The sequence below is a fragment of the Oncorhynchus masou genome, unplaced genomic scaffold (assembly GCF_036934945.1).
Source record: "Oncorhynchus masou masou isolate Uvic2021 unplaced genomic scaffold, UVic_Omas_1.1 unplaced_scaffold_840, whole genome shotgun sequence".
NCBI lineage: Eukaryota > Metazoa > Chordata > Actinopteri > Salmoniformes > Salmonidae > Oncorhynchus > Oncorhynchus masou.
The window spans coordinates 122501-147632 of NW_027014864.1; the positions used below are offsets into that span (position 1 = coordinate 122501).

General features: G+C 43.1%; 1 protein-coding gene across 1 annotated transcript; it reads left to right on the forward strand.

The window, feature by feature from the left end:
• The first annotated feature begins 13127 nt into the window (after nt 1–13127).
• LOC135537772 (interferon gamma 1-like) lies at nt 13128–22839 on the forward strand. Its single transcript, XM_064963785.1, has 4 exons — nt 13128–13410; nt 14082–14141; nt 14547–14750; nt 22265–22839. Exons 1-4 carry the CDS (start codon nt 13282–13284, stop codon nt 22412–22414), a joined length of 543 nt encoding a protein of 180 aa, XP_064819857.1. The 5' UTR covers nt 13128–13281; the 3' UTR covers nt 22415–22839.
• Nucleotides 22840–25132: the final 2293 nt, after the last annotated feature.

Sequence of the window (25132 nt, forward strand, 5' to 3'; positions counted from 1 at the left end):
CAAGATGATGACGTCTCTCTAAATGTACGTTGTGACTTCTGTTTAGACCAACGATGCTGTTGTCCAGAGGAAGGCTGTGTTTTCATGAATTGAATGATATAATATTGTAGTGCAGTCAAACACAGGAGAAGTGGATACCTGAAGAAAGGTGTAAACAGTCCCTTTACCAACATAAACGTAACAACTGTCTCACAGCTTCCTCACCTACTGGTCACCATGGTTGTTCACGGTGCTATTTATTTAACTTAAACATTATTTAACTTAAACTTTATTTAACTTAAACATTATTTAACATATTTATTTTAAATGTAAGTGCAATGTAATTATGTGATGTAATTATTTATAGTCGTGAATATTTATCAACTTTGTATGAAGGGGATTTCCGTTGGTCCTTATAACAGTGGTGATGTAATACTATGTGATGTGATGTCATGGTTCACATTCAATGGATCAAATGTTCTGTATTTATATCCTGGGAGTAAATTCTCCTGAATATATCTCCTGTTACATGTCTTGGTTCTGGTATTTTAAAATGTGTGTTTTTACCCAGTTTCCACTTAGGATTCTCTGTTGTTAAAGTGATGTTTTTTCTAAGTAGACCTACAGTTGTTCTTAGAGTGAGGGATATTTGAGTAGTGGGTTAATTTCATAATCTTAATTCCCTGATGTAAATTGAATTGTGCTCAGTCACATCATTTCCGATTGAGGTTCCGGAACTGTAAAGATGTGAGATCAATCATTCGGTGTTGTCCCGGGGTTCTGGAACTATGACGGTGAGATCATTCATTCAGTGTTGTCCCGGGGTTCTGGAACTATGACAGTGAGATCATTCATTCTGTGTTGTCCCGGGGTTCTGGAACTATGACAGTGAGATCATTCATTCTGTGATGTCCCGGGGTTCTGGAACTATGACAGTGAGATCCTTCATTCGGTGTTGTCCCGGGGTTCTGGAACTATGACGGTGAGATCCTTCATTCAGTGTTGTCCCGGGGTTCTGGAACTATGACGGTGAGATCATTCATTCAGTGTTGTCCCGGGGTTCTGGAACTATGACAGTGAGATCATTCATTCTGTGTTGTCAAGGGGTTCTGGAACTATGACGGTGAGATCATTCATTCAGTGTTGTCCCGGGGTTCTGGAACTATGACAGTGAGATCATTCATTCTGTGTTGTCCCGGGGTTCTGGAACTATGACAGTGAGATCATTCATTCTGTGTTGTCAAGGGGTTCTGGAACTATGACGGTGAGATCATTCATTCAGTGTTGTCCCGGGGTTCTGGAACTATGACGGTGAGATCATTCATTCAGTGTTGTCCCGGGGTTCTGGAACTATGACAGTGAGATCATTCATTCGGTGTTGTCCCGGGGTTCTGGAACTATGACAGTGAGATCATTAATTCGGTGTTGTCCCGGGGTTCTGGAACTATGACGGTGAGATCATTCATTCGGTGTTGTCCCGGGGTTCTGGAACTATGACAGTGAGATCATTCATTCGGTGTTGTCAAGGGGTTCTGGAACTATGACGGTGAGATCATTCATTCTGTGTTGTCCCGGGGTTCTGGAACTATGACAGTGAGATCATTCATTCTGTGTTGTCAAGGGGTTCTGGAACTATGACAGTGAGATCATTCATTCTGTGTTGTCCCGGGGTTCTGGAACTATGACAGTGAGATCATTCATTCTGTGTTGTCAAGGGGTTCTGGAACTATGACGGTGAGATCATTCATTCAGTGTTGTCCCGGGGTTCTGGAACTATGACGGTGAGATCATTCATTCAGTGTTGTCCCGGGGTTCTGGAACTATGACAGTGAGATCATTCATTCGGTGTTGTCCGGGGTTCTGGAACTATGACAGTGAGATCATTCATTCGGTGTTGTCCCGGGGTTCTGGAACTATGACGGTGAGATCATTCATTCGGTGTTGTCCCGGGGTTCTGGAACTATGACAGTGAGATCATTCATTCGGTGTTGTCAAGGGGTTCTGGAACTATGACGGTGAGATCATTCATTCGGTGTTGTCAAGGGGTTCTGGAACTATGACAGTGAGATCATTCATTCGGTGTTGTCAAGGGGTTCTGGAACTATGACAGTGAGATCATTCATTCGGTGTTGTCCCGGGGTTCTGGAATTGTAAAGGTGAGGTCATTCATTCTGTGTTGTCCCGGGGTTCTGGAACTATGACAGTGAGGTCATTCATTCGGTGTTGTCCCGGGGTTCTGGAACTATGACAGTGAGATCATTCATTCTGTGTTGTCCCGGGGTTCTGGAACTATGACGGTGAGATCCTTCATTCGGTGTTGTCAAGGGGTTCTGGAACTATGACAGTGAGATCATTCATTCGGTGTTGTCCCGGGGTTCTGCAACTATGACAGTGAGATCATTCATTCGGTGTTGTCAAGGGGTTATGGAACTATGACGGTGAGATCATTCATTCGGTGTTGTCAAGGGGTTCTGGAACTATGACAGTGAGATCATTCATTCGGTGTTGTCAAGGGGTTCTGGAACTATGACGGTGAGATCATTCATTCGGTGTTGTCAAGGGGTTCTGGAACTATGACGGTGAGATCCTTCATTCGGTGTTGTCAAGGGGTTCTGGAACTATGACGGTGAGATCATTCATTCGGTGTTGTCAAGGGGTTCTGGAACTATGACGGTGAGATCATTCATTCGGTGTTGTCAAGGGGTTCTGGAACTATGACGGTGAGATCCTTCATTCGGTGTTGTCCCGGGGTTCTGGAACTATGACGGTGAGATCATTCATTCGGTGTTGTCAAGGGGTTCTGGAACTATGACAGTGAGATCATTCATTCTGTGTTGTCCCGGGGTTCTGGAACTATGACGGTGAGATCATTCATTCGGTGTTGTCCCGGGGTTCTGGAACTATGACGGTGAGATCATTCATTCGGTGTTGTCCCAGGGTTCTGGAACTATGACAGTGAGATCATTCATTCGGTGTTGTCCCGGGGTTCTGCAATTATGACAGTGAGATCATTCATTCGGTGTTGTCAAGGGGTTCTGGAACTATGACAGTGAGATCATTCATTCGGTGTTGTCCCGGGGTTCTGCAACTATGACAGTGAGATAATACATTCGGTGTTGTCAAGGGGTTCTGGTACTATGACAGTGAGATCATTCATTCGGTGTTGTCAAGGGGTTCTGGTACTATGACAGTGAGATCATTCATTCGGTGTTGTCCCGGGGTTCTGGAACTATGACGGTGAGATCATTCATTCGGTGTTGTCCCAGGGTTCTGGAACTATGACAGTGAGATAATACATTCGGTGTTGTCAAGGGGTTCTGGTACTATGACAGTGAGATCATTCATTCGGTGTTGTCAAGGGGTTCTGGTACTATGACAGTGAGATCATTCATTCGGTGTTGTCCCGGGGTTCTGGAACTATGACGGTGAGATCATTCATTCGGTGTTGTCCCAGGGTTCTGGAACTATGACGGTGAGATCATTCATTCGGTGTTGTCAAGGGGTTCTGGAACTATGACAGTGAGATCATTCATTCGGTGTTGTCAAGGGGTTCTGGAACTATGACGGTGAGATCCTTCATTCGGTGTTGTCAAGGGGTTCTGGAACTATGACGGTGAGATCATTCATTCGGTGTTGTCAAGGGGTTCTGGAACTATGACGGTGAGATCATTCATTCGGTGTTGTCAAGGGGATCTGGAACTATGACGGTGAGATCATTCATTCGGTGTTGTCAAGGGGTTCTGGAACTATGACGGTGAGATCCTTCATTCGGTGTTGTCCCGGGGTTCTGGAACTATGACGGTGAGATCATTCATTCGGTGTTGTCCCGGGGTTCTGCAACTATGACAGTGAGATCATTCATTCGGTGTTGTCCCAGGGTTCTGGAACTATGACGGTGAGATCATTCATTCGGTGTTGTCAAGGGGTTCTGGAACTATGACAGTGAGATCATTCATTCGGTGTTGTCAAGGGGTTCTGGAACTATGACGGTGAGATCCTTCATTCGGTGTTGTCAAGGGGTTCTGGAACTATGACGGTGAGATCATTCATTCGGTGTTGTCAAGGGGTTCTGGAACTATGACGGTGAGATCATTCATTCGGTGTTGTCAAGGGGATCTGGAACTATGACGGTGAGATCATTCATTCGGTGTTGTCAAGGGGTTCTGGAACTATGACGGTGAGATCCTTCATTCGGTGTTGTTCCGGGGTTCTGGAACTATGACGGTGAGATCATTCATTCGGTGTTGTCCCGGGGTTCTGCAACTATGACAGTGAGATCATTCATTCGGTGTTGTCAAGGGGTTCTGGAACTATGACAGTGAGATCATTCATTCGGTGTTGTCCCGGGGTTCTGGAACTATGACGGTGAGATCATTCATTTGGTGTTGTCAAGGGGTTCTGGAACTATGACAGTGAGATCATTCATTCGGTGTTGTCCCGGGGTTCTGGAACTATGACAGTGAGATAATACATTCGGTGTTGTCAAGGGGTTCTGGTACTATGACAGTGAGATCATTCATTCGGTGTTGTCAAGGGGTTCTGGTACTATGACAGTGAGATCATTCATTCGGTGTTGTCCCGGGGTTCTGGAACTATGACGGTGAGATCATTCATTCGGTGTTGTCCCAGGGTTCTGGAACTATGACGGTGAGATCATTCATTCGGTGTTGTCAAGGGGTTCTGGAACTATGACAGTGAGATCATTCATTCGGTGTTGTCAAGGGGTTCTGGAACTATGACGGTGAGATCCTTCATTCGGTGTTGTCAAGGGGTTCTGGAACTATGACGGTGAGATCATTCATTCGGTGTTGTCAAGGGGTTCTGGAACTATGACGGTGAGATCATTCATTCGGTGTTGTCAAGGGGTTCTGGAACTATGACGGTGAGATCATTCATTCGGTGTTGTCAAGGGGATCTGGAACTATGACGGTGAGATCATTCATTCGGTGTTGTCAAGGGGTTCTGGAACTATGACGGTGAGATCCTTCATTCGGTGTTGTCCCGGGGTTCTGGAACTATGACGGTGAGATCATTCATTCGGTGTTGTCAAGGGGTTCTGGAACTATGACAGTGAGATCATTCATTCTGTGTTGTCCCGGGGTTCTGGAACTATGACGGTGAGATCATTCATTCGGTGTTGTCCCGGGGTTCTGGAACTATGACGGTGAGATCATTCATTCGGTGTTGTCCCAGGGTTCTGGAACTATGACAGTGAGATCATTCATTCGGTGTTGTCCCGGGGTTCTGCAACTATGACAGTGAGATCATTCATTCGGTGTTGTCAAGGGGTTCTGGAACTATGACAGTGAGATCATTCATTCGGTGTTGTCCCGGGGTTCTGGAACTATGACGGTGAGATCATTCATTTGGTGTTGTCAAGGGGTTCTGGAACTATGACAGTGAGATCATTCATTCGGTGTTGTCCCGGGGTTCTGGAACTATGACAGTGAGATAATACATTCGGTGTTGTCAAGGGGTTCTGGTACTATGACAGTGAGATCATTCATTCGGTGTTGTCAAGGGGTTCTGGTACTATGACAGTGAGATCATTCATTCGGTGTTGTCCCGGGGTTCTGGAACTATGACGGTGAGATCATTCATTCGGTGTTGTCCCAGGGTTCTGGAACTATGACGGTCAGATCATTCATTCGGTGTTGTCCCGGGGTTCTGCAACTATGACAGTGAGATCATTCATTCGGTGTTGTCAAGGGGTTCTGGAACTATGACAGTGAGATCATTCATTCGGTGTTGTCCCGGGGTTCTGGAACTATGACGGTGAGATCATTCATTTGGTGTTGTCAAGGGGTTCTGGAACTATGACAGTGAGATCATTCATTCGGTGTTGTCCCGGGGTTCTGGAACTATGACAGTGAGATAATACATTCGGTGTTGTCAAGGGGTTCTGGTACTATGACAGTGAGATCATTCATTCGGTGTTGTCAAGGGGTTCTGGTACTATGACAGTGAGATCATTCATTCGGTGTTGTCCCGGGGTTCTGGAACTATGACGGTGAGATCATTCATTCGGTGTTGTCCCAGGGTTCTGGAACTATGACGGTGAGATCATTCATTCTGTGTTGTCAAGGGGTTCTGGAACTATGACAGTGAGATCCTTCATTCGGTGTTGTCAAGGGGTTCTGGTACTATGACAGTGAGATCATTCATTCTGTGTTGTCCCGGGGTTCTGGAACTATGATGGTGAGATCATTCATTCGGTGTTGTCCCGGGGTTCTGGAACTATGAGGGTGAGATCATTCATTCGGTGTTGTCAAGGGGTTCTGGAACTATGACGGTGAGATCCTTCATTCGGTGTTGTCAAGGGGTTCTGGAACTATGACAGTGAGATCATTCATTCTGTGTTGTCCCGGGGTTCTGGAACTATGACGGTGAGATCCTTCATTCGGTGTTGTCAAGGGGTTCTGGAACTATGACAGTGAGATCATTCATTCGGTGTTGTCCCGGGGTTCTGCAACTATGACAGTGAGATCATTCATTCGGTGTTGTCAAGGGGTTCTGGAACTATGACAGTGAGATCATTCATTCGGTGTTGTCCCGGGGTTCTGGAACTATGACGGTGAGATCATTCATTCGGTGTTGTCAAGGGGTTCTGGTACTATGACAGTGAGATCATTCATTCTGTGTTGTCCCGGGGTTCTGGAACTATGACAGTGAGATCATTCATTCGGTGTTGTCAAGGGGTTCTGGAACTATGACGGTGAGATCATTCATTCGGTGTTGTCAAGGGGTTCTGGAACTATGACGGTGAGATCATTCATTCGGTGTTGTCCCGGGGTTCTGGAACTATGACGGTGAGATCATTCATTCGGTGTGGTCCCAGGGTTCTGGAACTACGACAGTGAGATCATTCATTCTGTGTTGTCCCGGGGTTCTGGAACTATGACGGTGAGATCCTTCATTCGGTGTTGTCAAGGGGTTCTGGAACTATGACAGTGAGATCATTCATTCGGTGTTGTCCCGGGGTTCTGCAACTATGACAGTGAGATCATTCATTCGGTGTTGTCCCGGGGTTCTGGAACTATGACGGTGAGATCATTCATTTGGTGTTGTCAAGGGGTTCTGGAACTATGACAGTGAGATCATTCATTCGGTGTTGTCAAGGGGTTCTGGAACTATGACAGTGAGATCATTCATTCGGTGTTGTCCCGGGGTTCTGGAACTATGACGGTGAGATCATTCATTTGGTGTTGTCAAGGGGTTCTGGAACTATGACAGTGAGATCATTCATTCGGTGTTGTCCCGGGGTTCTGGAACTATGACAGTGAGATAATACATTCGGTGTTGTCGAGGGGTTCTGGTACTATGACAGTGAGATCATTCATTCGGTGTTGTCAAGGGGTTCTGGTACTATGACAGTGAGATCATTCATTCGGTGTTGTCCCGGGGTTCTGGAACTATGACGGTGAGATCATTCATTCGGTGTTGTCCCGGGGTTCTGGAACTATGACAGTGAGATAATACATTCGGTGTTGTCCCGGGGTTCTGGAATTGTAAAGGTGAGGTCATTCATTCGGTGTTGTCCCGGGGTTCTGGAATTGTAAAGGTGAGGTCATTCATTCAGTGTTGTCCCGGGGTTCTGGAACTATGACGGTGAGATCATTCATTCGGTGTTGTCAAGGGGTTCTGGAACTATGACAGTGAGATCATTCATTCGGTGTTGTCCCGGGGTTCTGGAACTATGACGGTGAGATCATTCATTCGGTGTTGTCAAGGGGTTCTGGTACTATGACAGTGAGATCATTCATTCTGTGTTGTCCCGGGGTTCTGGAACTATGACAGTGAGATCATTCATTCGGTGTTGTCAAGGGGTTCTGGAACTATGACGGTGAGATCATTCATTCGGTGTTGTCAAGGGGTTCTGGAACTATGACGGTGAGATCATTCATTCGGTGTTGTCCCGGGGTTCTGGAACTATGACGGTGAGATCATTCATTCGGTGTTGTCCCAGGGTTCTGGAACTATGACAGTGAGATCATTCATTCTGTGTTGTCCCGGGGTTCTGGAACTATGACGGTGAGATCCTTCATTCGGTGTTGTCAAGGGGTTCTGGAACTATGACAGTGAGATCATTCATTCGGTGTTGTCCCGGGGTTCTGCAACTATGACAGTGAGATCATTCATTCGGTGTTGTCCCGGGGTTCTGGAACTATGACGGTGAGATCATTCATTTGGTGTTGTCAAGGGGTTCTGGAACTATGACAGTGAGATCATTCATTCGGTGTTGTCAAGGGGTTCTGGAACTATGACAGTGAGATCATTCATTCGGTGTTGTCCCGGGGTTCTGGAACTATGACGGTGAGATCATTCATTTGGTGTTGTCAAGGGGTTCTGGAACTATGACAGTGAGATCATTCATTCGGTGTTGTCCCGGGGTTCTGGAACTATGACAGTGAGATAATACATTCGGTGTTGTCAAGGGGTTCTGGTACTATGACAGTGAGATCATTCATTCGGTGTTGTCAAGGGGTTCTGGTACTATGACAGTGAGATCATTCATTCGGTGTTGTCCCGGGGTTCTGGAACTATGACGGTGAGATCATTCATTCGGTGTTGTCCCGGGGTTCTGGAACTATGACAGTGAGATAATACATTCGGTGTTGTCCCGGGGTTCTGGAATTGTAAAGGTGAGGTCATTCATTCGGTGTTGTCCCGGGGTTCTGGAATTGTAAAGGTGAGGCCATTCATTCGGTGTTGTCCCGGGGTTCTGGAACTATGACGGTGAGATCATTCATTCGGTGTTGTCAAGGGGTTCTGGAACTATGACAGTGAGATCATTCATTCGGTGTTGTCCCGGGGTTCTGGAATTGTAAAGGTGAGGTCATTCATTCGGTGTTGTCCCGGGGTTCTGGAATTGTAAAGGTGAGGTCATTCATTCGGTGTTGTCCCGGGGTTCTGGAACTATGACGGTGAGATCATTCATTCGGTGTTGTCCCGGGGTTCTGGAACTATGACAGTGAGATCCTTCATTCGGTGTTGTCCCGGGGTTCTGGAACTATGACAGTGAGATCATTCATTCGGTGGTGTCCCGGGGTTCTGGAACTATGACAGTGAGATCATTCATTCGGTGGTGTCCCGGGGTTCTGGAACTATGACAGTGAGATCATTCATTCGGTGTTGTCCCGGGGTTCTGGAACCATGACGGTGAGGTGTTGTAGGAACCTTTATTTCAGATCCCACCATTCCGATTTGTCACCTGACGTTTTATGGGGTTGCCCGGCCGACCTACGCTGAAACCCCAACCTGTCATCCTTTCTGAGGTGACAGAGTGACACCCTCAACCCTAACCATTTCTCTCTCATGGAAACTGAGAAGCATCTATGCATTAGCAACTAGCAACTAGCATCTAGCAACACAGAAGTCTTCTAAGAAATGCTCTGTGACAGTGTTACTCCTAAGTGACAGCCCAAGCCCCTTCCTGTTTCACACCACATAGGGCCCGTCTCTTCTGAGTGCTGATACAACATGGGTCTCAAATGACACCCTATTCCCTACGTAGTGCACTACCTGGTCAAAAGTAGTGCACTAAATAGGGAGCCATTTTAGGATGCTAGCACACTGACTGGGAGGGAGAGAGAGAGAGAGAGAGAGATACAGATAGAGTTAGAGGGAGAGAGAGAAAGAGAAAGAGAGAGAGAAAGAGAGAAGGAGAGAGAGACAAAGAGAAAGAGAGATAGAAACAGAGAGAAACAGAGGGAGAGAGAGAGAGAAAAAGAGAGAGAGACAGAGAGAGACAAAGAGAGAGAGAGAGAGAGAGGAGAGAGAGGGAGAGAGAGAGAAAAAGAGAGAGAGACAAAGCAAGAGAGAGAGAACAAGAGAGAGAGAGAGAGAGAGAGACAAATAGAGAGAGAGAGACAGTGAGATAGAGAGAGAAAAAGAGAGAGAGACAGAGAGAGACAAAGAGAGAGAGATAGAGAGACAGAGAGAGAGAGAGAGAGAGAGACCGTGAGATACAGAGAGAGACAAAGAGAGAGAGAGAGAGAGAGATAGAGAGACAGAGAGAGAGACAGTGAGATAGAGAGGGAGAGAGAGAGAGACAGTGAGACAAAGATAGAGAGAGAGAGAGACAGTGAGATAGAGAGAGAGACAAAGAAAGAGAGAGAGAGACAGAGAGACAGAGAGAGACAAAGATAGAGAGAGAGAGAGAGATAGAGAGACAGAGAGAGAGATAGAGAGACAGAGAGAGAGACAGTGAGATAGAGAGGGAGAGAGAGAGAGAGAGAGACAGTGAGATAGAGAGGGAGAGAGAGAGAGACAGTGAGAGACAAAGAGAGAGAGTGAGATAGAGAGAGAGACAAAGAAAGAGAGAGAGATAGAGAGAGACAGTGAGATAGAGAGGGAGAGAGAGAGAGACCGTGAGATAGAGAGAGAGACAAAGAAAGAGAGAGATAGACAGAGAGAGAGACAGTGAGATAGAGAGGGAGAGAGAGAGAGACAAAGAGAGAGAGAGAGACAAGAGAGAGAGAGAGAGAGAGAGAGAGAGAGAGAGAGAGAGAGAGAGAGAGAGAGGAGAGAGAGAGACATTCTCCACTGCTCTGCTATCTGTGTCTCTGTAATGCCAGCAGACACAATGCTCTTTGGCCTCGATAAATAAATACAAAGAAAAAGTAAATTTTCTTTCCCCATTCACCATAAATAAACAATGCAGTGGTAAAATATCAACTATATATAAACTATAGTAATAAATAAAATAGATAGGATATAGCTGGTTTACAGTCAATGCAAATCCTGCTCTGAATGAATGACGTTTTCTTGGGAATATTGATGAAAATTCTCTAAATATTGAAACCTCTATGTGCATTTTACATCATATCTATGTACACTATATATACAAAAGTATGTGTGACACCTTTTCAAATTAGTGGATTCAGCTATTTCAGCCACACCAGTTGCTGACAGGTGTATAAAATTGAGCACACAGCCATGCAATCTCCATTGACAAACATTGGCAGGAGAATGTCCTTACTGAACAGCTCAGTGACTTTCAACGTGGCACCGTCATAGGATGACAACTTTCCAACAAGTCAGTTTGTCAAATTACTGCCCTGCTAGAGCTTCCCTGGTCAACTGGAAGTGCTGTTATAGTGAAGTGGAAACGTCTTGGAGCAACAACGGCTAAGCCGCGAAGTGGTAGACCACATAAACTCACAGGATGGGACCACCGAGTGCTGAGATGCAACACTCACTACCCAGTTCCAAACTGCTTCTGGGAGCAACGTCAGCACAATAACTGTTTGTCGGGAGCTTCTTGAAATGGGTTTCCATGGCCAAGCAGTCGCACACAAGCATAAGATCACCGTGCGCAATGCCAAGCGTCGGCTGGAGTGGTGTAAAGCTCGCCACCAGTGGAAACACGTTCTCTGGAGTGATGAATCATGTTTCACCATCTGGCAGTCCGACAGACGAATTAGAGTTGATGCCAAGACAACTCTACCTGTCTGAATGCATAGTGCCAACTGTAAAGTTTGGTGGAGGAGGGATAATGGTCTGAGCCTGTTTTTCATGGTTCGGGCTAGGCCCCTTGTGAAGGGAAATCTTAACGCAACAGCATACAAATTACATTCTAGACGATTCTGTGCTTCCAACTTTGTTTGAGGAAGGTCCTTTGCTGTTTCAAGCAAGACAATGCCTCCGTGCAAAAAGTGAGCTCCATACAGAAATGGTTTTGTGTCGAGATTAGTGTGGAAGAACTTGACTGGCCTGCACAGAACCCTGACCTCAACCCCCATTGAACACCTTTGGGATGAATTGGAACGCCGACTGCGAGCCAGGCGTAACCGCCCAACATCAGTGCTCGATCTCACTAATGCTCTTGTGGTTGAATGGAAGTAAGTCCCTGAAGCAATGTTCCAACATCTAGTGGAAAGCCTTCCCAGAAGAGTGGAGGCTGTTACAGCAGCAAAGGGAGGGGACCAACTCCATATTAATGGTCATGATTTTGGAATGAGATGTTGGACGAGCAGCTGTCCACTTACTGTTGATCATGTAGTTTACATATATTGATAATATCTAATGACTTCAACTTTCAACTGTCTATCAAACCTATTCCTTCGCTGACGAAAGAGACATACACTGTATTCGCTACAGAAATGAGGGATATGTCCCAAATGGCACGCCATGGGCCCTGGTCTAAAGTAGTGCACTACCCCTATGGGCCCTGGTCTAAAGTAGGGCACTACCCCTATGGGCCATGGTCTAAAGTAGTGCACTACCCCTATGGGCCCTGGTCTAAAGTAGGGCACTACCCCTATGGGCCCTGGTCTAAAGTAGGGCACTACCCCTATGGGCCCTGGTCTAAAGTAGGGCACTACCCCTATGGGCCCTGGTCTAAAGTAGGGCACTACCCCTATGGGCCATGGTCTAAAGTAGTGCACTACCCCTATGGGCCCTGGTCTAAAGTAGTGCACTACCCCTATGGGCCCTGGTCTAAAGTAGGGCACTACCCCTATGGGCCATGGTCTAAAGTAGGGCACTACCCCTATGGGCCCTGGTCTAAAGTAGTGCACTACATAGGGACTAGGGTGCCATTTGGGAGGCAGACCTACAATGATGAAAGAGAACTACGCCGACAGAGACCAACAGATGGTATATATCAGGTATGGCAGTATCTAATAAGAGCATGATGGCATTGGTGTCAGTTTCAGTATTACATCAAACCCTGCATCATCTACTACGAAGCCAGTCAGAGGAAACACCACAGTTTCATTAGTTGATCAGCTAGAACCACTAATCACGAAGCGCCCGTCATGGCTCTGGTCAAAAGTAGCGTACTATGTAGGGGAATAGTGTGCCGTTTGGGACGCAGACAAGGTCTTCATCTGTTCATTCTAAGATGACATCAACCCAGACATCCCCCTCCCCACATACCTTCTCCTGATTCTCTTCCTCTTTCCCCTCATCATACCCACATCACCAAAGAACTTCCCCAGAATGTGTCAAAACTACCTGTTTCCTAGGGATTCCAACCCAAGACCCCTTTAGCTCTGCTGCTAAAATAAGGTGTTATTGAGCGGCCGTGTGTTGGTGTTTGATTTAAAGGAAACTTCGCTCAGTCAGAGAACCCACAACTTCACACCTCTATCGTTTCTGCCTCTGCCTCAACTATAAATACTTGTCTGTCTTAGCCTCAGCATCAGTCAGACAGACACAGAAGAACAAGACTTGGGTCGTCTCAGCTACAAGGTGGTCTCGTTAAGTCAACTCAAGTCAAGGCCTTTGACTGAAGTTATCGTACACAGATTGAGGACTATTGAGCTTTGAGGGAACTTCAGCGTGACGTTGAGGGCCATGGATGTGTTATCAAGGGCTGTGATGTGTTTCTGCTTGATGGGCTGGATGACTTTAGGATGGAGTCATGCTGCTCAGTACACATCAATTAACATGAAGAGCAACGTAGACAAACTGAAAGTCCACTATGTAAGTATCATATACATTATTAACTGGGGAAACAGGGGTTTCTCCTGACAGACAGACATACAGACAGACAGACAGACAGACAGACAGACAGACAGACAGACAGTAGGACATAACAGGGAGATCTCCTTCCTAATGGGAGGCCAACAGTAGGACAGAACAGGGAGATCTCCTTCCTAATGGGAGGCCAACAGTAGGACAGAACAGGGAGATCTCCTTCCTAATGGGAGGCCAACAGTAGGACAGAACAGGGAGAACATTGGATGTTGATGAGTTAGAAATAAAATGTTTGACTAAAACCAAGAGGAGTTCCACACTTCCTGCCCAAGCAGGAAATACTTGTCAGTGAGACTGAAATGAAACTGAAAATGACGACATTATCATAACAGTGCATTTCCAGGTAGGCCCAAAGACACCAGACCTGGCTCAAACACTTCCATCTGAGGTGAGCTTTAGCTTAGACGTAGCTTGGAGTTTGCACTTTTGGGACTACTCCATTGTTGCCATTGTACGTGACAAACTAAATTATGTATTTTAAGTTATTTGACCTATTTAGCCCAGGTCTGACAGACACTATACTTGTGATTAGGGGGAGAAGAGTCCACTATATGCAATAAACTGCAGCAAGTTGAAGGAGAAAAACAACTGATTGTCATCATGTCTTGTTCTTTCAGAAGATCTCCAAGAACCAGCTGTTCAACGGAAACCCTGTTTTCCCCAAGGACACGTTTGAGGTAACATGTAATGTTACACATTGTTATCCCCTTCAGGCTAATATCACCAATGTGAAACTACTGCTTACCCTTGGGCTAGGCTGGAGACAAAACTAAGTTTCAAGATTCTATTTTATTAAGTATTTTCTCTCTCTCTCCCTCTCTCTCCCTCTCTCTCCCTCTCTCTCTCTCGCTCTCTCTCCCTCGCTCTCTCTCCCTCTCTCTCTCTCCTTATCTCTCTCTCTCTCTCTCTCTCCCTCTCTCTCTCTCTCTCTCTCTCTCTCTCTCTCTCCCTCTCTCTCTCTCTCTCTCTCTCTCTCTCTCTCTCTCTCTCTCTCTCTCTCTCTCTCTCTCTCTCTCTCTCTCTCTCTCTCTCCCTCTCTCTCTCTCTCTCTCTCTCTCCCTCTCTCTCTTTCTCTCCCTCAGGACAGTGAGCGGAGGGTGTTGATGAGTGTGGTTCTGGACGTGTATCTGAGTATCTTCAGCCAGATGCTGAACCAGACGGAGGACCAGGAAATGATTGAGAGTCTGAAATATGTCAAGGGGAAAATTCAGGATCTCCAGAACCACTATTTCCTGGGGAGGATACCTGAGCTGAGGACACACCTGCAGAACCTGTGGGCCATCGAGGTGAGCTTCCCTCCATGAAGTAGAACACCGATCTGGTATAGTCTACATTCACATGTTCATCGCTTAATATTTTAGCAGATGAAGTCACATAGCACAATGACATGCACTTATGCATCAATATATATATATATATATTTTTTTAATGATACATCCTATAGACTATGCAACATTTAAATCAGCAGCTTTTCTGGCAACCATCATCATGAATGTAGTATAGTCTACTGTATAGACACCATCATGACTGTAGTTTAGTCTACTGTATAGAGACACCATCATCATGACTGTAGTGTAGTCTACTGTATAGAGACACCATCATGACTGTAGTATAGTCTACTGTATAGACACCATCATGACTGTAGTGTAGTCTACTGTATAGACACCATCATCATGGCTGTAGTATAGTCTATAGACACCATCATGTCTGTAGTATAGTCTACTGTATAGAGACACCATCATGACTGTAGTATAGTCTGCTGTATATACACCATCATGTCTGTAGTATAGTCTACTGTATAGACACCATCATCATGACTGTAGTATAGTCTACTGTATAGAAACCATCATGGCTGTAGTATAGTCTACTGTATAGACACCATCATCATGGCTGTAGTATAGTCTACTGTATAGACACCATCATCATGACTGTAGTATAGTCTACTGTATAGACACCATCATGACTGTAGTATAGTCTACTGTATAGACACCATCATGACTGTAGTATAGTCTACTGTATAGACACCATCATCATGACTGTAGTATAGTCTACTGTATAGACACCATCATCATGGCTGTAGTATAGTCTACTGTATAGAGACACCATCATCATGGCGGTAGTATAGTCTACTGTATAGAGACACCATCATCATGGCTGTAGTATAGTCTATAGACACCATCATCATGGCTGTAGTATAGTCTATAGACACCATCATCATGGCTGTAGTATAGTCTATAGACACCATCATCATGGCTGTAGTATAGTCTATAGACACCATCATGTCTGTAGTATAGTCTACAGTATAGAGACCATCATGGCTGTAGTATAGTCTATAGACACCATCATCATGGCTGTAGTATAGTCTATAGACACCATCATCATGGCTGTAGTATAGTCTATAGACACCATCATCATGGCTGTAGTATAGTCTATAGACACCATCATGTCTGTAGTATAGTCTACTGTATAGAGACACCATAATGGCTGTAGTATTGTCTACTGTATAGACACCATCATGTCTGTAGTATAGTCTACTGTAGAGACACCATCATCATGGCTGTAGTATAGTCTATAGACACCATCATCATGGCTGTAGTATAGTCTATAGACACCATCATGACTGTAGTATAGTCTACTGTATAGACGACATCATCATGGCTGTAGTATAGTCTACTGTATAGAAACCATCATCATTGTAGTGTAGTCTACTGTATAGACACCATCATCATGGCTGTAGTATAGTCTATAGACACCATCATGTCTGTAGTATAGTCTACTGTATAGAGACCATCATCATGGCTGTAGTATAGTCTACTGTAGAGACACCATCATCATGGCTGTAGTATAGTCTATAGACACCATCATGTCTGTAGTATAGTCTACTGTATAGAGACACCATCATGGCTGTAGTATTGTCTACTGTATAGACACCATCATGTCTGTAGTATAGTCTACTGTATAGACACCATCATCATGACTGTAGTATAGTCTACTGTATAGACACCATCATGTCTGTAGTATAGTCTACTGTATAGACACCATCATCATGGCTGTAGTATAGTCTACTGTATAGACACCATCATGTCTGTAGTATAGTCTACTGTATAGACACCATCATGGCTGAAGTATAGGCTACTGTATAGACACCATCATCATTGCTGTAGTATAGTCTACTGTATAGACACCATCATGGCTGTAGTATAGTCTACTGTATAGAGACACCATCATCATTGCTGTAGTATAGTCTACTGTATAGACACCATCATGGCTGTAGTATAGTCTACTGTATAGACACCATCATGACTGTAGTATAGTCTACTGTATAGACACCATCATGACTGTAGTATAGTCTACTGTATAGACACCATCATGGCTGTAGTATAGTCTACTGTATAGACACCATCATCATGACTGTAGTATAGTCTACTGTATAGACACCATCATCATGACTGTAGTATAGTCTACTGTATAGACACCATCATGACTGTAGTATAGTCTACTGTATAGACACCATCATGACTGTAGTGTAGTCTACTGTGTAGACACCATCATGGCTGTAGTATAGTCTACTGTATAGAGACCATCATCATGGCTGTAGTATAGTCTACTGTAGAGACACCATCATCATGGCTGTAGTATAGTCTATAGACACCATCATCATGGCTGTAGTATAGTCTATAGACACCATCATGTCTGTAGTATAGTCTACTGTATAGAGACACCATCATGGCTGTAGTATTGTCTACTGTATAGACACCATCATGTCTGTAGTATAGTCGACTGTATAGACACCATCATCATGACTGTAGTATAGTCTACTGTATAGACACAATCATGTCTGTAGTATAGTCTACTGTATAGACACCATCATCATGGCTGTAGTATAGTCTACTGTATAGACACCATCATGTCTGTAGTATAGTCTACTGTATAGACACCATCATGGCTGAAGTATAGGCTACTGTATAGACACCATCATCATTGCTGTAGTATAGTCTACTGTATAGACACCATCATGGCTGTAGTATAGTCTACTGTATAGAGACACCATCATCATTGCTGTAGTATAGTCTACTGTATAGACACCATCATGGCTGTAGTATAGTCTACTGTATAGACACCATCATGACTGTAGTATAGTCTACGGTATAGACACCATCATGACTGTAGTATAGTCTACTGTATAGACACCATCATGGCTGTAGTATAGTCTACTGTATAGACACCATCATCATGACTGTAGTATAGTCTACTGTATAGACACCATCATCATGACTGTAGTATAGTCTACTGTATAGACACCATCATGACTGTAGTATAGTCTACTGTATAGACACCATCATGACTGTAGTGTAGTCTACTGTGTAGACACCATCATGGCTGTAGTATAGTCTACTGTATAGAGACACCATCATGACTGTAGTATAGTCTACTGTATAGACACTATCATGACTGTAGTGTAGTCTACTGTGTAGACACCATCATGGCTGTAGTATAGTCTACTGTATAGAGACACCATCATGACTGTAGTATAGTCTACTGTATAGACACCATCATCATGACTGTAGTATTGTCTACTGTATAGACACCACCATCATGACTGTAGTATAGTCTACTGTATAGACACCATCATCATGACTGTAGTATTGTCTACTGTATAGACACCATCATCATGACTGTAGTATAGTCTACTGTAGAGACACCATCATCATGGCTGTAGTATAGTCTACTGTATAGACACCATCATGACTGTAGTGTAGTCTACTGTATAGACACCATCATGACTGTAGTTTAGTCTACTGTATAGACACCATCATCATGACTGTAGTATAGTCTACTGTATAGACACCATCATGACTGTAGTGTAGTCTACTGTATAGACACCATCATGACTGTAGTATAGTCTACTGTATAGACACCATCATCATGACTGTAGTATAGTCTACTGTATAGAAACCATCATGGCTGTAGTTTAGTCTACTGTATAGACACCATCATCATGACTGTAGTATAGTCTACTGTATAGACACCATCATCATGACTGTAGTGTAGTCTACTGTATAGAAACCATCATGGCTGTAGTTTAGTCTACTGTATAGACACCATCATCATGACTGTAGTATAGTCTACTGTATAGACACCATCATCATGACTGTAGTATAGTCTACTGTAGAGACACCATCATCATGGCTGTAGTATAGTCTACTGTATAGACACCATCATGACTGTAGTGTAGTCTACTGTATAGACACCATCATGACTGTAGTATAGTCTACTGTATAGACACCATCATCATGACTGTAGTATAGTCTACTGTATAGAAACCATCATGGCTGTAGTTTAGTCTACTGTATAGACACCATCATCATGACTGTAGTATAGTCTACTGTATAGACACCATCATGGCTGTAGTGTAGTCTACTGTATAGACACCATCATGACTGTAGTATAGTCTACTGTATAGACACCATCATCATGACTGTAGTATAGTCTACTGTATAGAAACCATCATGGCTGTAGTTTAGTCTACTGTATAGACACCATCATCATGACTGTAGTATAGTCTACTGTATAGACACCATCATCATGGCTGTAGTATAGTCTACTGTATAGAGACACCATCATCATGGCGGTAGTATAGTCTACTGTATAGAGACACCATCATCATGGCTGTAGTATAGTCTATAGACACCATCATCATGGCTATAGTATAGTCTATAGACACCATCATCATGGCTGTAGTATAGTCTATAGACACCATCATCATGGCTGTAGTATAGTCTATAGACACCATCATGTCTGTAGTATAGTCTACTGTATAGAGACCATCATGGCTGTAGTATAGTCTATAGACACCATCATCATGGCTGTAGTATAGTCTATAGACACCATCATCATGGCTGTAGTATAGTCTATAGACACCATCATCATGGCTGTAGTATAGTCTATAGACACCATCATGTCTGTAGTATAGTCTACTGTATAGAGACACCATAATGGCTGTAGTATTGTCTACTGTATAGACACCATCATGTCTGTAGTATAGTCTACTGTAGAGACACCATCATCATGGCTGTAGTATAGTCTATAGACACCATCATCATGGCTGTAGTATAGTCTATAGACACCATCATGACTGTAGTATAGTCTACTGTATAGACGACATCATGTCTGTAGTATAGTCTACTGTATAGACACCATCATCATGGCTGTAGTATAGTCTACTGTATAGAAACCATCATCATTGTAGTGTAGTCTACTGTATAGACACCATCATCATGGCTGTAGTATAGTCTATAGACACCATCATGTCTGTAGTATAGTCTACTGTATAGAGACCATCATCATGGCTGTAGTATAGTCTACTGTAGAGACACCATCATCATGGCTGTAGTATAGTCTATAGACACCATCATCATGGCTGTAGTATAGTCTATAGACACCATCATGTCTGTAGTATAGTCTACTGTATAGAGACACCATCATGGCTGTAGTATTGTCTACTGTATAGACACCATCATGTCTGTAGTATAGTCTACTGTATAGACACCATCATCATGACTGTAGTATAGTCTACTGTATAGACACCATCATGTCTGTAGTATAGTCTACTGTATAGACACCATCATCATGGCTGTAGTATAGTCTACTGTATAGACACCATCATGTCTGTAGTATAGTCTACTGTATAGACACCATCATGGCTGAAGTATAGGCTACTGTATAGACACCATCATCATTGCTGTAGTATAGTCTACTGTATAGACACCATCATGGCTGTAGTATAGTCTACTGTATAGAGACACCATCATCATTGCTGTAGTATAGTCTACTGTATAGACACCATCATGGCTGAAGTATAGGCTACTGTATAGACACCATCATCATTGCTGTAGTATAGTCTACTGTATAGACACCATCATGGCTGTAGTATAGTCTACTGTATAGAGACACCATCATCATGGCTGTAGTATAGTCTACTGTATAGAGACACCATCATCATTGCTGTAGTATAGTCTACTGTATAGACACCATCATGGCTGTAGTATAGTCTACTGTATAGACACCATCATGACTGTAGTATAGTCTACTGTATAGACACCATCATGACTGTAGTATAGTCTACTGTATAGACACCATCATGGCTGTAGTATAGTCTACTGTATAGACACCATCATCATGACTGTAGTATAGTCTACTGTATAGACACCATCATCATGACTGTAGTATAGTCTACTGTATAGACACCATCATGACTGTAGTATAGTCTACTGTATAGTCACCATCATGACTGTAGTGTAGTCTACTGTGTAGACACCATCATGGCTGTAGTATAGTCTACTGTATAGAGACCATCATCATGGCTGTAGTATAGTCTACTGTAGAGACACCATCATCATGGCTGTAGTATAGTCTATAGACACCATCATCATGGCTGTAGTATAGTCTATAGACACCATCATGTCTGTAGTATAGTCTACTGTATAGAGACACCATCATGGCAGTAGTATTGTCTACTGTATAGACACCATCATGTCTGTAGTATAGTCTACTGTATAGACACCATCATCATGACTGTAGTATAGTCTACTGTATAGACACAATCATGTCTGTAGTATAGTCTACTGTATAGACACCATCATCATGGCTGTAGTATAGTCTACTGTATAGACACCATCATGTCTGTAGTATAGTCTACTGTATAGACACCATCATGGCTGAAGTATAGGCTACTGTATAGACACCATCATCATTGCTGTAGTATAGTCTACTGTATAGACACCATCATGGCTGTAGTATAGTCTACTGTATAGAGACACCATCATCATTGCTGTAGTATAGTCTACTGTATAGACACCATCATGGCTGTAGTATAGTCTACTGTATAGAGACATCATCATGACTGTAGTATAGTCTACTGTATAGACACCATCATGACTGTAGTATAGTCTACTGTATAGACACCATCATGGCTGTAGTATAGTCTACTGTATAGACACCATCATCATGACTGTAGTATAGTCTACTGTATAGACACCATCATCATGACTGTAGTATAGTCTACTGTATAGACACCATCATGACTGTAGTATAGTCTACTGTATAGACACCATCATGACTGTAGTGTAGTCTACTGTGTAGACACCATCATGGCTGTAGTATAGTCTACTGTATAGAGACACCATCATGACTGTAGTATAGTCTACTGTATAGACACCATCATGACTGTAGTGTAGTCTACTGTGTAGACACCATCATGGCTGTAGTATAGTCTACTGTATAGAGACACCATCATGACTGTAGTATAGTCTACTGTATAGACACCATCATCATGACTGTAGTATTGTCTACTGTATAGACACCATCATCATGACTGTAGTATAGTCTACTGTATAGACACCATCATCATGACGGTAGTTTAGTCTACTGTATAGACACCATCATGTCTGTAGTATAGTCTACTGTATAGAGACACCATCATGACTGTAGTATAGTCTACTGTATAGACACCATCATCATGACTGTAGTATAGTCTACTGTATAGACACCATCATCATGACTGTCGTATAGTCTACTGTATAGACACCATCATCATGGCTGTAGTATAGTCTACTGTATAGACACCATCATCATGGCTGTAGTATAGTCTACTGTATAGACACCATCATGACTGTAGTATAGTCTACTGTATAGACACCATCATCATGACTGTAGTATAGTCTACTGTATAGAGACACCATCATCATGACACCTGATGAACTAATTACCTGATAGTTAATGCCTGTATCTTCTGTCTCAGACCAGTGACACCACAGTCCAGGGGAAGGCTCTGTCCGAGTTCATTACCATCTACGAGAAAGCCTCCAAACTGGCCCTGAAGTTCCATCTAAAGAAGGACAACCGCAGGAAGAGACGGCAAGCCCAGAGGCTCAAATCACACATCATGTAGATGACCAATCGTGTCTACTGTGAAGGCTAGCTGTAGGGTGAAGATACACCTGGAAGCTGACCTTGGGTCAGTTTAGCATTTCCCCCTCTAACAGTGAAGGTTAGGATTGGGGGAGGGAGCTGATCCTAGATCTGTACCTAGAGGAACCCCCCCCCCCCCCCCGAGCCACAAAACTCTATTTATATTGTTAAGTTATTTAATCTATTTTTAATTTATTTAATTTATTATTAAGTTATTTAATCTATTTAAGTTATTTATCATTGTCAAAAGAGTATTTATTTTTCATGAATCAAAAGGAATCTATTTTGTTAATTAATATTTATTATTTCTTATATAAAAAATGCTTTTCTCTTGGAATATAAAGAGTTGTTTCTTGCAGTTGACGCAAGATCTGTAAGTTCTACAAGAGAATAAACTGACATTAAGAAAACAGTTCTGATGACTGATATTATCTAACCACACACACACACGCATGCACGCACACACACACACACACGAACACACACACACACACACACACACACACACACGACACACACACACACACACACACACACACACACACACACACACACACACACACACACACACACACACACACACACACCCACACACACACACACACACACGAACACACACACACACACACAAACACACATGGTAAAACACAGTCTGTTGTCAATACCTTAAACCATTTCACATGGTAAAACACAGTCTGTTGTCAATACCTTAAACCATTTCACATGGTAAAACACAGTCTGTTGTCAATACCTTAAACCATTTCACATGGTAAAACACAGTCTGTTGTCAATACCTTAAACCATTTCACATGGTAAAACACAGTCTGTTGTCAATACCTTAAACCATTTCACATGGTAAAACACAGTCTGTTGTCAATACCTTAAACCATTTCACATGGTAAAACACAGTCTGTTGTCAATACCTTAAACCATTTCACCTGGTAAAACACAGTCTGTTGTCAATACCTTAAACCATTTCACATGGTAAAACACAGTCTGTTGTCAATACCTTAAACCATTTCACATGGTAAAACACAGTCTGTTGTCAATACCTTAAACCATTTCACATGGTAAAACACAGTCTGTTGTCAATACCTTAAACCATTTCACATGGTAAAACACCATTTGCAGATCTCACTTAGACTTTTCAGCAAAACTCTAAACACATTCTCATTCTCAAAACACATTCTGCACTCTAATGCACATGTCACCCATACTGGTAAACACAAGTGGCAACAATCAAATACAAATAGAGAACACATGTCATTGATTGAACACAACCACTCAAAATTGATTTAACCTGTTTCAAATGATGCGACACAACCAATATAAGCCAGTTCAGAGAGCAAACAGGTTGTTGAAGGTGGGAAGGAGAAGGTCTGAGAATGGATACTGTAGTACAGTGCATTGTAGGCTGTATACTGTAGTACAGTGCATTGTAGGCTGTATACTGTAGTACAGTGCATTTTAGGCTGTATGCTGTAGTACAGTGCATTGTAGGCTGTATGATGTAGTACAGTGCATTGTAGGCTGTATACTGTAGTACAGTGCATTGTAGGCTGTAATTAGTAGTACAGTGCATTGTAGGCTGTATACTGTAGTACAGTGCATTTTAGGCTGTATGCTGTAGTACAGTGCATTGTAGGCTGTATACTGTAGTACAGTGCATTGTAGGCTGTATACTGTAGTACAGTGCATTGTAGGCTGTATACTGTAGTACAGTGCATTGTAGGCTGTATACTGTAGTACAGTGCATTGTAGGCTGTATACTGTAGTACAGTGCATTGTAGGCTGTATACTGTAGTACAGTGCATTGTAGGCTGTATACTGTAGTACAGTGCATTTTAGGCTGTATGCTGTAGTACAGTGCATTGTAGGCTGTATACTGTAGTACAGTGCATTGTAGGCTGTATACTGTAGTACAGTGCATTGTAGGCTGTATACTGTAGTACAGTGCATTGTAGGCTGTATACTGTAGTACAGTGCATTGTAGGCTGTATACTGTAGTACAGTGCATTGTAGGCTGTATACTGTAGTACAGTGCATTGTAGGCTGTATACTGTAGTACAGTGCATTGTAGGCTGTATACTGTAGTACAGTGCATTGTAGGCTGTATACTGTAGTACAGTGCATTGTAGGCTGTATACTGTAGTACAGTGCATTGTAGGCTGTATACTGTAGTACAGTGCATTGTAGGCTGTATACTGTAGTACAGTGCATTGTAGGCTGTATACTGTAGTACAGTGCATTGTAGGCTGTATACTGTAGTACAGTGCATTGTAGGCTGTATACTGTAGTACAGTGCATTGTAGGCTGTATACTGTACAATGGATGAATTGTATGGCCCTGAACATTGTGCTTTCCATTTATTAACAGTACTGACTGCTCAATAGATGTTGACTGGTTGCAGGTTCATATCAACAAAGAACAAGAATTACAGTATCACAGAGACAAAGGACAAGTTTGTGAGAGGCAGGGTACAGTACTGCAAAAATAGGGGTACAAGGAGGAGGAAGAACAAAAAACAAAATTGCAAAGAGCAAAGCAGAGTAGTAATTTCTGATCCATTTTGAGCTACTAAGATAGAACATGTTTTCGTTCCTCAAAGGACAATGATGGAAAAATATGAATATTTTTTTTTATTAAAAATGTACTTCTCCCTGAGAATTGTATGTTTTGAACAATGTGTTTTCTATTT